Source organism: Mauremys mutica, chromosome 6 (genome assembly GCF_020497125.1).
Source record: "Mauremys mutica isolate MM-2020 ecotype Southern chromosome 6, ASM2049712v1, whole genome shotgun sequence".
NCBI classification, from domain to species: domain Eukaryota; kingdom Metazoa; phylum Chordata; order Testudines; family Geoemydidae; genus Mauremys; species Mauremys mutica.
Window position 1 is genome coordinate 119,101,645 of NC_059077.1, and position 12,575 is coordinate 119,114,219.

At 50.6% G+C, this 12,575-nt stretch overlaps 1 protein-coding gene across 6 annotated transcripts in view; it reads left to right on the plus strand.

Annotated features, from left to right (window-relative positions):
- FRMPD1 (FERM and PDZ domain containing 1) overlaps positions 1-12,575 on the plus strand; it is a 66,930-nt gene that overhangs the window by 32,655 nt on the left and 21,700 nt on the right. For 5 of the 6 annotated variants that reach the window (XM_045021832.1, XM_045021834.1, XM_045021829.1 and 2 more), the window contains exons 2-5: positions 864-968; positions 6,321-6,478; positions 8,636-8,738; positions 10,069-10,114. In XM_045021832.1, coding sequence (XP_044877767.1) covers positions 868-968; positions 6,321-6,478; positions 8,636-8,738; positions 10,069-10,114 — 408 coding nt within the window. In that variant the 5' untranslated portion in view covers positions 864-867. Of the gene's footprint in view, positions 1-863; positions 969-4,664; positions 4,908-6,320; positions 6,479-8,635; positions 8,739-10,068; positions 10,115-12,575 lie in introns of those variants that run through there. The other variant, XM_045021833.1, reaches the window with a different exon arrangement.

A 12,575-nucleotide genomic window follows, 5' to 3' on the forward strand; every position in this document is an offset into this window, starting at 1 on the left:
TTGATCTCTTTCCATGTGTCCCTACATTATAAAGTAGGTCACATTTTGAGCCTAGACTGCATAATACCTCTGTTTAAAATACATGAGCAGTATTCTCAACCCCAAGCATTCGGAAAGTGAGTTGGGGGTCTCCCAAGATCATGAGCTTTGAAAAATAATAAAGGCTGGGTCTTTTTTATTGTTACCTTCTGGTATTGGAGGCACTTGGGCTTTGTGTTCTCTAGCTTTTCTCTGCAACAATGAGGGCTAGAAACTTAATTTAAAACAAAGTAGAAGTTGAGAGGCTCATGTAGTCACACGAATCCAGGGGAGATGAGATTTGTGATTAAAACCATGGGCGTTAGCAACTGCGTAGGGCCAAATCCTGCCTCCCAGACTATGTGACTCAAGAATGGGCGCACATGAGATGCGCTAGGCTATGCTTCTTGCATTCAGACAGACCCCTGTGCAAATTGCTCCTGCTAGTAGCACACGTTGTATACAGGGTGGCTTGGTCAGCACCATATATGGCCAAATGTGCAGCCCATGCCCCTGATTCCCATGCAGCTGGCTGGAACACCTGACCCCAGGTTCTGTGCAACAGTTCCCAGGTTCTGGCCCCTTCAATTGAAATGCCTTTACAAGAAACGTCCCTGTGTTTTATAAGGGATGTCAACAGTCATGCTTCAGGGCTCCACTAGCAGCCTGGGGCTAGGAGTACACCTCCCTGTATGGGCAGGTAATCCCATAACTGTCTAGTGCAGGGTTTGTTGCCCCTTGCGTCTGGTACTGGCTTCTGTCTGAGACAGGCACTGGACCGCTGGTCTGATCCAGTCTGGTGATTCCCATGTCCCTAAGTTTGTAATAACCTCTGTCTTCTTCAGGTAGATGGAAGATCTGGAGACTAACTTATTCCAAACACGCAAAGCCCGTAGAATAGAACAAATGGTAGCAAGATGGCTCCGTCGATCTCGGGATAGCATATCCAGGTAACTACATTTTCATGAACAGGATCTTTACTAGTCGGGTGCTGAACAAACTGGTTTCCAGCAAACTAGGGAAGGTCTGAGATCTTGGGTCTGACTCCTCCCTTTGTTCCTTTCAGGGAACATGAATTCCATATGTTCTAGAACGTAACATGCATTACATTTTTAAGCAGCCCAAAGCTGTTTACTGTGGGCCAGATGCTGCTACCTTTACATGGTGGGTAGCGTCTTGCTACACAGTCCGTCTCACTGTAATCGGTAGGATTATGTGTGGAATAATGAACTACCCAGCCTGGAATGAGAGTGGCCAGGTTTGGCCCTGTATCAGCTGGTTTCTATTTCTCTTTGCTGTGTGCCATTTCTGTGTTATTTTAGGGTCAGATGATGGCACTATGACTGATGTGGAGTAGCACTGTAGGCAGTGAACAGCCTGGCCTGTAGCTTCTTTGATCTCACCTGAGCTTTTTTATACGTTCCCTAGCTGCTAACCTGATGTGTCACATCTAACATGAGATTAGTAATAGAGATGAGCCAATAATGGATTTTTTGGTTTACTGAAAAATTGGTGGTGGGGGAATTGTTTTGGGTCAAACTGAAAATGAAAATGTTTAGGGATTTTCGGTGAATCAAAAAGTTGAAAAACAAAGGCATTTGGGGTCAAACTAAACCTTTTGATTTGCTCTGAAACAAAATGCTTCATTTTGAATTTTGAGCATTTTTTAATGTTTTAAATAAAATTGATGGAAATTTGAAAACCAAGTGATTTCAAACCAAAATGTTTTGACTTTTCAGAATTTGAGGTGGGGGGGAGGCAGAGAGGATTTGACACAAACATTGGTGAAATAGACACACATGCGCAAAACATTTCTGTGTCGATCTGTATTTTTCTCCCAAAAAAGTTTTAGCAGAAAAATGTGCCAAGCTCTTTTGGTCAGGGGCCCTATCTCTCCTCCTCTGTCTGTAAACCACTTGGCATGTCTGAGTGCTATAAAAATCCATCGTTATTGTACGTATTCTGCCTTTAAAGGAATTTGTTTTCTAGATTAATGGTGCCATAATGTTTAACATACCCAACATTTTACATAAGAGGTCATTCCAATGTTGGGTATACCCTATCAGAGTGAATGCCATCAAGATGAGAAGAAATCTATTAGGCTCTCTCAATCCCTTAGCAAGGCAGAATTGCTCCTTGCAGTACATTTTTGCAGCTTTTTGGCCTGTCTAGTTTTAAATGCCCTACACCTGAGGGGGGGAATCTTATCTTGAAATTTCCCACTTACCATCCTAATACAGCATTAAAACAGAACAGAATTTGTTCTGTCTCCATATTCCCAGGCCTCATGGAATGTGCAGCAATGGACCAATAAACCACCCGATGTCACTTAATGCGATTATAGCTTATCCATTAAGTATTATTTGAAAAGCCATAGTGTATCCTTCCTGTCTGGAAAATCTGCTCTAGCTCCCTGAGTTTCACTCTCTCCGCTACTCCCACAGCACTCGAAAGGGAGCCATCAGCAAAACTCTGCCCGTTTGGTAGGGAATGAGGTTGTCAGGTGGTGCGTGCAGGGAGCGGATGGCGTATTCTGGATCTCTAGGCCGCGCTGGGCATAGATGGCTGAGAAGGTTCCTCCCAAGCTTTCCCTTCCATCTGTATTGGTCGCTGCCACCCTCCAGACAAAGTATGCGCTGCCATGTGCATAGCAAGCCTCTTTAGGACGTACCTCTTGTGATGTGTTGTCATTCCCGGGGTGCAGTCTGGGAGCCGTGGGAACCGCTTTGCCCCCTAACCATATATCTGGGCTGGTCTCTCTCACACTGCTCTGCTGGTGATTCAGCCCTGTTATCACCCAGCAGGACAGCAGGTGGCTCCACACACCCAACTGAGCTACCTGAGTGCTTTACCTAAGCCACTCAAGGACAGACAGAAGACAGCAGCCAATTTCTTAGCTCCCCATCCTTGCCCCCTTGCTGAAGTATAAACCCAGTATTATACCGTCTTGCACTGCACCGGGATTTGTACAATGCAAGCTCATTAATATAGTTCGCTTCCCCCTTGATGCGAGGAAGATGTGCAACAGCCTTTGTTTACAGAGCTGAGATTTTTCCCAGACGCTTCATGCAAAATACACTGGTTAAGATAAAACATAAAACAAGTTTATTAACTACAGAAAGATAGATTTTAAGTGATTTTAACTGATAGCAAACAGATCAAAGCAGATTACCTAGCAAATAAACAAAACTGCAAAGACTAACATACTAGATAGATAGGGTTTGAATTAGCAATTTCTCACCCTGACTGATGATACAAGCAGCCCACCATGTTTCCATACACAGGCTAGAAATCCGTTTAGCCTGGGACTAGCGCTTCCCTCAGTTCAGTCTTTGTTCCTCAGGTGTTTCCAGGAGTTCTCTTGTGTGGGGAGTGAGGCCAAGAGATGCTGTCACTCCCCTCCTTATATAGCTTTTCCACAGGGCGGGAACCCTTTGTTCCAAGCTCAGTTCCCAGTCTAGTTTGTGGGGAAAAAAAACAGGTATCAAAATGAAGTTCAGTGTCATGTGGTCTAGTCACATGCCCTTGCTGAGTCATAGCAGCCATTACTCATGGGCTGGCTGAAACGTTCACAGGAAGGCTAAGCTCTTCCATGGGCCATTGGCTTTGCTGATGGGTAGGGCCCTACCAAATTCATGGTCCATTTTAGTCAATTTCACAACCATAGGATTTTAAAAATCGTCAATTTCATGATTTCAGATATTTAAATCAGAAATTTCACGGTGCTGTAATTGTAGGGGTCCTGACCCAAAAAGGAGTTGGGGGGGTCATAAGGTTATTATGGGGGGGTGCGGTACTGCTACCCTTATTTCTGCACTGCTGCTGGTGGCGGCGCTGCCTTCAGAGTTCAGCAGCTGGAGAGCGGCAGTTGCTGGCCGGGAGCCCAGCTCTGAAGGCAGCACCGCCGCCAGCAGCAGCGCAGAAGTAAGGGAGGCCTGGCATGGTATTGCCCCCTTATTTCTTCACTGCAGCCTTCAGAGCTGGGCCTCAGTCAGCAGCCGCCACTCTCTGGCCGCCCAGCTCTGAAGGCCGCAGTGCAGAAGGAAGAATGGCATGGGATGGTGTTGCCACCCTTACATCTGTGCTGCTGCTGGCGGGGCGCCGCCTTCAGAGCTGGGCACCCGGCCAATATTTGCTGCTCTCCAGCTGCCCAGCTGTGAAGGCAGCAGCACAGAAATAAGGTTGTCAATACCACAGTCCCCCTAAAATAACCTGGTGACCCCACTGCAATTCCCTTTTGGGTGAGGCCCCCCCAATTTGAGAAACGCTGGTCTCCTCCATTAAATCTGTATAGCACAGCTAAAAGCACACAAAAGACCAGCTTTCACGGTCTGTGATGCGTTTTTCATGGCCGTGAATTTGATAGGGCCCTACTGATGGGCCATCAGCACTGTCCAGCTTCTTCACTGTTGTACTTGATAGGCTAGTTTTGTGTTTTTACCCAGAGTAGGCACATTGGAAATACAGACACATAGTCAATATTCATAACTTCAGATCCCAAAATGATACATGCATACAAATAGGATAATCGTATTCGGCAAATCATAACTTTTCCAATGACACCTCACATGACACCTCTTGTACAAAATGCATCATAATTATGTCATCATCATACCACTATGATGAATATGGGGTGTAGTGTCACACCTCTGATCTCCTGGCAATGGATGAAGAGCAGCTTTCCTGGCGGAGTGTCTGAGATCCATCAGTGCCTTGCAGGCATGAAGCTTCACTGGCACATCTGCAGCCCCAGCAGAGCTAGGACTCAGTCTTGAGTAGCCCCATTCCTATTTTGGAAGAGGTCCCAGAAGGCCATTTGTTTGTCTTGAGGGCTCACTCCCCAACACCATGCTCTGCATGTGCCTGCAGGTGCTAGGAAGGCTGACGAGGTGTGGTTCGTTCGGTATGCTAATGTCAGCCCGTTCGCTGTCTCCATCTCATCAGAGCCAGCTAGCACATAGAAACACCCTCGCCTATGACTGAGCTAGGGACCTGGGGGCTGGCCAGATGGCCAGGGCTTGTCCCAGATCAGACCAGCAACACTGGTCAGCTTTGCCCTTGGCTCTGTGCTAGGTCTCCAGTTACTCCCGGGTGCTTGGGTGGAGGCTGTGGCCAAGGCCGTGTTGTTGTTTCCATCTCTCCTTGGTGAGGAGTGTGCACCCTTTGGGTTTGGACATGGACTTTGCTACCCGTATGCACACCTTGGTCACCCACAGGCCAGGCTTTGGTGGTGCATTCTGCATGGGGCACCCCTCCAGGCCCTTTTAAGATTGGGGCTTTGTCTACACAAGAAAGAGTTTGCCAGTGGAGCTGTACTCCCTAGCGGAGATACAGCTTATACCAACAAAGGCGTTCTTTTGCTGGTCTAGTTTATACCAGTTCCCTGAACAAAATAAGCTGTACCAGCAGGAGGACTCTTTTTGTAACTTCATGTACCCAGAGGGGGGCGCAAGTGGGGCAATTTGCCCCGGACCCCACAAGCCCTGGCCAAGAATCCCTTCCCTGGCTACTCACCTGGTGGTGGTCCGGGTCTTCGGGGGCAGGTCCTTCAGTGCTACCGAAGACGCGGAGCGAGTGAAGGACCCGCCGCCGCAGACTTGGAGCGCCGCCCAGTGAGTACAAGCAGCGGGTGGCGCCCTTTTTATGTCCGGTCTCTCGCTTTGCCCCAGGCCCCCTGAATCCTCTGGGCGGCCCTGCACGTACCCTAGGGCTCCTGCCAGCATAGCTCTGTTGGGCAGGGATCACACCAGACACAGGTATGCTGGAGAAGTTCATAGCATCTTCGGAATGTGACTCCACTTAGTAAGCGATGCCTCGTGGCGAGAGCATGTCGCACCAGCACTCAGCAGTCTGCGCTGGCTCCAGCTGGATTCGGGGTGGAGTTTCAGATGTTGTCTTTGACCTGTATAGCCCTAAACAGTTTGAGACATGGTTGCCTCTTCTCTCTGTAGGACACTGCTGTGTGATCAGCCACGGGGCCTGATCTGACAGGGAGATGGACCTAGCAAGGGGTAGGACGGGCTACCAGGCAAGTCTGTTCTCTTGGGCTTTCCTTGGAGGAGAGGTGTGAGCCAGTCTGACGCAGGAGTGCTTCTGCTTTGGGGGGACCATTATTCTCAATCTGGGTTGATGTTTATTTTCAATTCCTCTTGCACGTGTTCAATATGTGTAAAAGCCCCACCGCACTTTAAAAAAGCGGCGGTAACCGCATGGACAGGGTTCCATGTCCTCATAGAAATCCTCACTGCGTCAAGGTCTGCTAATCCTCAGCTTTTGCTTTTCCCCCTTATCCAAACGCTCAGGGGCAGATCTTCAGTAGTGGACGTCCCATCTGACGGCCTTAACCAGCCAGTAACGCGGGTGAAGCTCACAGTCACTGTACACAAGGATTTGCTTCTCGGTCACTATGGCTTTGAGATTTCACCAAACCCTCCTCTTACCATCGCATCAGTTGCTGCAGGTAGGAATCGTCCTCTCCCCTTCCCCTCCCGCCCCCCCCCGCATAAGTGCCTGGGAGAAGCTGCCCGGGGGGCCGTGAACAGCTGGCAGGATTCCATGCTGACGCACCCCCCAATAAGGCTGATCGGGTTATGTCCATTTCTAGCAAGGAACCGGCCTGAGATGAGAAGCTTGGATCTGGATCTGAACTTTTCCAGGACTTAGCGAGCTTTGGCTCTAGCCTTTCTCTGTTCACAATGGTGGTAGAAGCGGGGTTCCCAGGGCAGCTCCGGACTGTGTAGCCCCATGCGTCCTAGAGTCAGAGAGTTTAAGGCCAGGAGGGGCAACCAGATTATCCAGTCTGACCTGCCTCCGAGAGGCCACTAATACTACCCAGCACCCGCACGCCAAACCCTCTGCCCCTTGTCAGAGTTTACTGCGGAACAGTCTGCTGCTGTGGAGAGAGGCTTCTCCCCCTTCAAACCAGTGACTCAGGAGCATGGTCTGCTGCTTGGACTGGCTGAATTAGCAATTTCTCACCTTAAACCATCTATCGTTCAGCACTTTGAAGCAGATTCATTGACAGGGTTCTAGAATTATCCTTAACCACAGGCATAGTGAATTCAGAGTTAAAGTAAAACTTAACAAGCATAGATATCTTTTAAGGGATGGAAATACACAGCTGCGGCACCTACATAGCTTTAATTTTGCCCTGGAGTGCCATCCTCAGGGGGAGACAAACAGTGTCTTTAAAACTGTTTCATCTAATATGGGCCCACAAACACACAAATGCCGTAGTCATAATTCTTTGCCCCTTGTGTGGTGTCATCAGCGGGCAGAGTTAAGGTTATTTGGTGCACTGCAGATCTTGGCAAGTTTGGAGTTCTCCTAAGTTTAACTGTGAATCATGTACAATCATAATAAATACCTCTTAAATGTAAACAGACTGGGTGCACTGCATCCTGCTGGGTTTGCTTTGAGGGTGAATCACTGGAATGCCCTTCTTCATCCTTTCTTTCACCTCTCCCACCCTTCCCACTCTGGTCCGGTGTTCATGGGGAAGGGCTTTGTCACGGCAACACCGCTTTTCACTAATGCTTCCCTCCGCCGTTTTCCCCAGCCCGGCCCTGCTCCTTCTCCTGCTGGCATTCCCCTGGTATCCCAGGCACGGTCTCCGATGGATCCTTCCAGCCCTGGGTGCTGGATCAGCCTTTGTCAGGGGCTGGGTAGTTCGTCCAACTGAGCAAAGTTGGTTGTAGGAGTCACTGTCACCGGGCCTCCCTGAGTCCCCCTCCTCCAGAGGCCTCGGCCAGGAGCAGCCAAGAAGGGCTGGGAAGGGTGAGTGAGCCCCTACCTTTAGCATCCCCCCCTGAAGCCAGAGGAAGCCACATGGGGACATAGTCTCGGCTTCCATGGAGCCTGGTGTCCAACCACCCTGGGCACAGAGCTGAGCTGGGTTTGGCACCAGGCTGCGTTTGTTCTAATAGCGTTCGTTCCTCTTCACCTCGCTGATCATGCCCCAGGCTGTGCCGCTGCATGACGCTTACCCCTCCCATCTATCCCTGCCTCATCTCCTTCCCCCAGCCATCTGCATTCCCCTTCTCTGCCTGTGCCCCATCTCTACCTCCTTGCCTTGCCCTCACAAATCCATGCCGCACCTCCAATCCTTCCTTTGCCACCCCCTTCCTCAGGTGACCTCTCTCCCACCCTGCCCTGCCGTCAGCCCCACCCCCTGTTAGCTCCCTTCCCCTGGTTCCTCTGCAACGCACATGCACGTTCTGGGCCTGAGCCGAAGCCTTCAGACGTCACTGGGAGCTGTTCTGCTGATGTCAGTGGGCTTTGGATTAGATCCTTTGATTTCAGCGGCAAGTCATAGACTCTGAGACCAGAGGGGACCATTGTGAATTGGTTACCAGGGTTATTAACTCTGGCTGTTAACTGTAGTTGGAGCTGTTGACTGGGTTGAGTGGTGAGTCAGTTGTGAGTCACCACTCAACCCAGTCAGTAGCATAAGTCTTCAGTTGTGGGGGGATGGGGGAGAGAGCTTGTTCTCACCATCTGGGGCTGGAAAACCAAATGTAGATGCTCCACTGAATAGCAGCACCTTCGGTTGTGATCTGCACAAGCCATAGGGAAGCTGTTTTGAGCGAGTAGCTGACTGGCTGCTGATCTCTGCTAGGAAGCACAGCCGACGGGAAGCTGCTGCCCGGTGATCATATCCTCATGATAAACAACGAAGCTGTGGAGGACATTTCTGTTGAGCAGGCAGCTGATCTGTTAAGGTAGGATCCTGTGGATGGTACTGGCCGCTCCTGGAAAGCAAAAGGGCAGGTGAAGATTTAAGAGCAAAGTTCTAGAACTCCAAACCCGCGGCTGCCTGGCAGCCGTCGCAATCCTGGCTTTTCACAGTGGAAATTCCACTGTCATTTCATAGCGAGTGCATCAGACACAAGAGTGGGCTGTTCCTCTGTGAGTCTGAACACAGCTGTGCAAGAGAAACTCTTGTTTCCTGCAAATCTCTCTCTCATGTTATGTGGGTTATGATGGTGCTGAGCCCAGCCCCCCCGAGAGCAGAGCCTCGTTCTGCTGCACACACTCACACCGTCAGTCTGCGAAGTTTGAATGTGTTAAGGTATCCCCTGTACAGTCACAGTTGCCTGTGGCTGTGGAAACTGCTTGGTGCTCCTGTCTGGGCGGCTCGTTGGCTGCAGAGATTGAACCATGGGGCCTCTGGTTCTAGAAATATGAACTGCTGCTGCCCAAGCTGGAGGACCAGTTACCTTAACCAAGGCTGTAAAACAGGCTCATCCACCTGTCTCTGTGGCCCAGCCGCCACTAGAGGGGGACGGGGCTCCACACTGAGCGGGCGTGGGTTACACTCTTGATTTTAAAAACCCAGCTAATGTTAACACAATTTCCTCAACAGAGCTGGTCGGAAAACAGCATTTCTGTTCCATGAGGAAATCGATGTTTGGGGGGGGGGGGTAATGAAAAATTGTTCCAAATTGAAACAAAGAGCTGAAATTTCCCATGGAACGAAAATCTCCCAAAACATTGATTTCGGACCATGGAAATGTTTCATTTTGATAACATCCAAACTTTATAATATGTCAAATATTAAATATAATTTACTATATTTAATGCATATGTGATAGATTCGATTTAATATAAATCAAAGTCCAAACGAAATTGATCAAAACAAAGTCAAGATGAAATGTTTTTACCTTCCTGAAACGCAACATTTCTAAATTGTCACAACGAAACGAGAAAGTTACCGTTTTGTCAAAGTTGACACATTCCCAGAACTGTTCAGTTTTGGCGAAACTCCATCTTCCGATCCGACAGAAAACTCTTCCACCCAACACCTTCCAACCAGCTCTACTCCTAGCAGCGAAAGCATCTTTCTATTTAAGGTAGCCTGCGCTGGGTGGAACCACACCCTTCTCTGTGACCATTGCCGAGCCAGTGCTCCTCCCTCCCACCCCGAGAGCTGGTAAAACAGAAACATGCAGGGGGGCAGGATATGCTATAAAATTACTGGAATTGGTTCTTAGTCTGAAGGCAGCATTTTGTTCACTGCTACACTCGGCTAATTGTATTTGTCTATTACAGGGAACCAGAAGACTCTCTCCTCCTTACTGTTCTGCGATGCACTTCGGTAAATTGAATTTCTCTAACCCTTTCACTAGAACTGCTCCTTTGCAACAGGACGTTAGCCCCAGGATGGGTAACAGGGCTGGGCCCACAAGTGGGGGAATGTACAGGGGCTCCTGGAGAGTGACTGGCCCGTTTCAGAGCAGTGAGGCTGGGTGTGGAGTGGGATATCAAAAGCCGTAAAAGAGCTGTTACTCATTCCGATGCACGCAGCTGTACACGCACCGCTTTGGGGCCTGGCGCTGCCCTTGGTGAGTTATTCCAGCAGCATTTCCTCACAGTTCTTCTGTTTGGGTGCAGTGTCGGGGGATAATCCCCCAGCCCTGCTGGCCTAAGGAGAGCTGCCAGAGGTAAGGGCCCTCTGCAGAGAGCCAGGGCGGCTCCAGGCCCCAGCACGCCAAGCGCGTGCTTGAGGTGGCATGCCGCGGGGGGCGCTCTGCCAGTCGCCGGGAGGGCGGCAGGCGGCTCCGGTCAGGGGCGGCTCTAGCGATTTTGCCACCCCAAGCATGGCGGCATGCCGCGGGGGGCACTCTGCCAGTCGCCGGTCCCGTGAATGCTCCACCCCAGCCGCGGGACCAGTGGACCCTCCGCAGGCACAGGTCCACCGGAGCCTCCTGCCGCCCTCCCGGCAACCGGCAGAGCGCCCCCCGCGGCATGCCGCCCCAAGCACGCACTTGGCGTGCTGGGGCCTGGAGCCGCCCCTGGCTCCGGTGGACCTCCCGCAGGCGTGCCTGCGGAGTGTCCGCTGGGCCGCCCTCCCGGCGACCGGCAGAGCACCCCCCCGCGGCATGCCGCCCTGCTTGGGGCAGCGAAATGTCTAGAGATGCCCCTGGCAGAGAGCCACGGGCCTCCGCGTTGCTGCTGAGTCCCCGCTGCCCGACTTCCTGGCTCCTTGGCAACGGGACTGTGACATCATGGGCTCTCTCCCTAGCGACTGCCCCAGAGCACCCACGCAGGTGATGGGGGTCCCACGGCAGCATTAACGTGCACTGGGGAGTCATGTGGATTTGTGGGGGTGGGATGCTGCTGTGCCCACCACCTGCAGGGCCCCAAGAGCCACGGAGACGTGTTGGGGACGCGGGCGTGCCTTAGAGCTGACGCTCCACGTGCTTGACCTGGAGTTAGGAGCGGGGGCCATGTTTGTTGTCTTGAATGGCAAGCCGGCACTTGTGCGCTCGCAGTAACAGTCCTGAACCAGAAAAGGCTGCCAAGGACTTGAGATCTCCCTGTGTCCAGTGGGCAGAGAAAAACGTCTGTCTGAAGATTGTGGCACTTCTGAGAAGAGTCTGATTTTTTTTTTTTTTTTTTACACCTGGGATAAGCCTAAACTCAGATCTCCCTGGGACATGATTGCCTTTTCTTGCTACATCCTAGTCCCTGACTGCCAGAGGAGTTCCTGCTGTCCTCTGCAGTGAGTGCTCGGCTGTGCAAGCAGGGAGCTCCGTAGGGGGACCCTGTGGCCAGGTGCCCTGTCACTGAATGCTACTTTAAAGCTCTTGCGGTGGTCAAGGTGCTTGTTTTTTGAACCTATTGGTTCACTTTAAAGGTTAGTTCTTGCTGTCCGGGCGCTGTGTGATTGTCCATCGCAGCCTAAGGAGACGTCTCCTTGGAAAGGTGAATTCCTGAAATGCATGTTGCCGTTGGTTGTCTGGCCAATCTCAGATCTTGCTGCTTTCAGCTGTTAAACCTCCTACCTTGTTTTCCCCTCCTACTGGGTGGTTCTGTGACTCACTCCTCCCCATCCCTGAATCAGGAAGTTGGCTCTCACACCCGTGTCCTCCTCCTTCCATTAAGGCTGCAGCTGTGTAGTACTACCCAGGCCTTAGGAAGAGAACTGAAGTGTTCTGTTAAAACCTTTGCGCTTATTGCTGATTGGTTTATGATGAGGAAATCTGGAAAGGACAGACCGCCTTCCGGGATGTGTTTAGCCAAATGGATTGACAGATGTACTTAAAGCAGAGCTTCAAAGCAAGGACAAAATTGGGATTGTGCCTTTTATGGCTTCCTATGATGTATGAAGATGGCCTGAAGCGTTTGGGGGGCGGGGGTTATGTTTTTAAAAAAATCTTAAAAGTATAAAGAATGTCAGGTCTCCTTTTCCCCAGAGTCGCTAAAGCTCTCAGACTCAGAGTGTGAGGTTTCTCAGGCCTTTCCTGAATATGTGATGGGGACGGTGTCTTTTATCAGACTTTTTTCTCCCAAGTGTTTCTCAGGTGGTTGTTACACAGGCATTAACGCAGCTTTAAGCAGGCTGAGTACACAGTCACTCCCCCCTCAGTTAATCTGGCTTCCCCTGTGTGGGATGTTAAAATCCTTCCAGGGCTTTGACTGGCCATGGCATCTTGCAAGAAAAATGAGGCAGACGAGACCTGCGCGCTTAACTTGAAAAACCAAGCGAAAAGAAATAATCCCTTTGGAAAGAGAGAAGTGCGGAGAAAGGGACGGGAAACGTCTTGCAGGCCTTC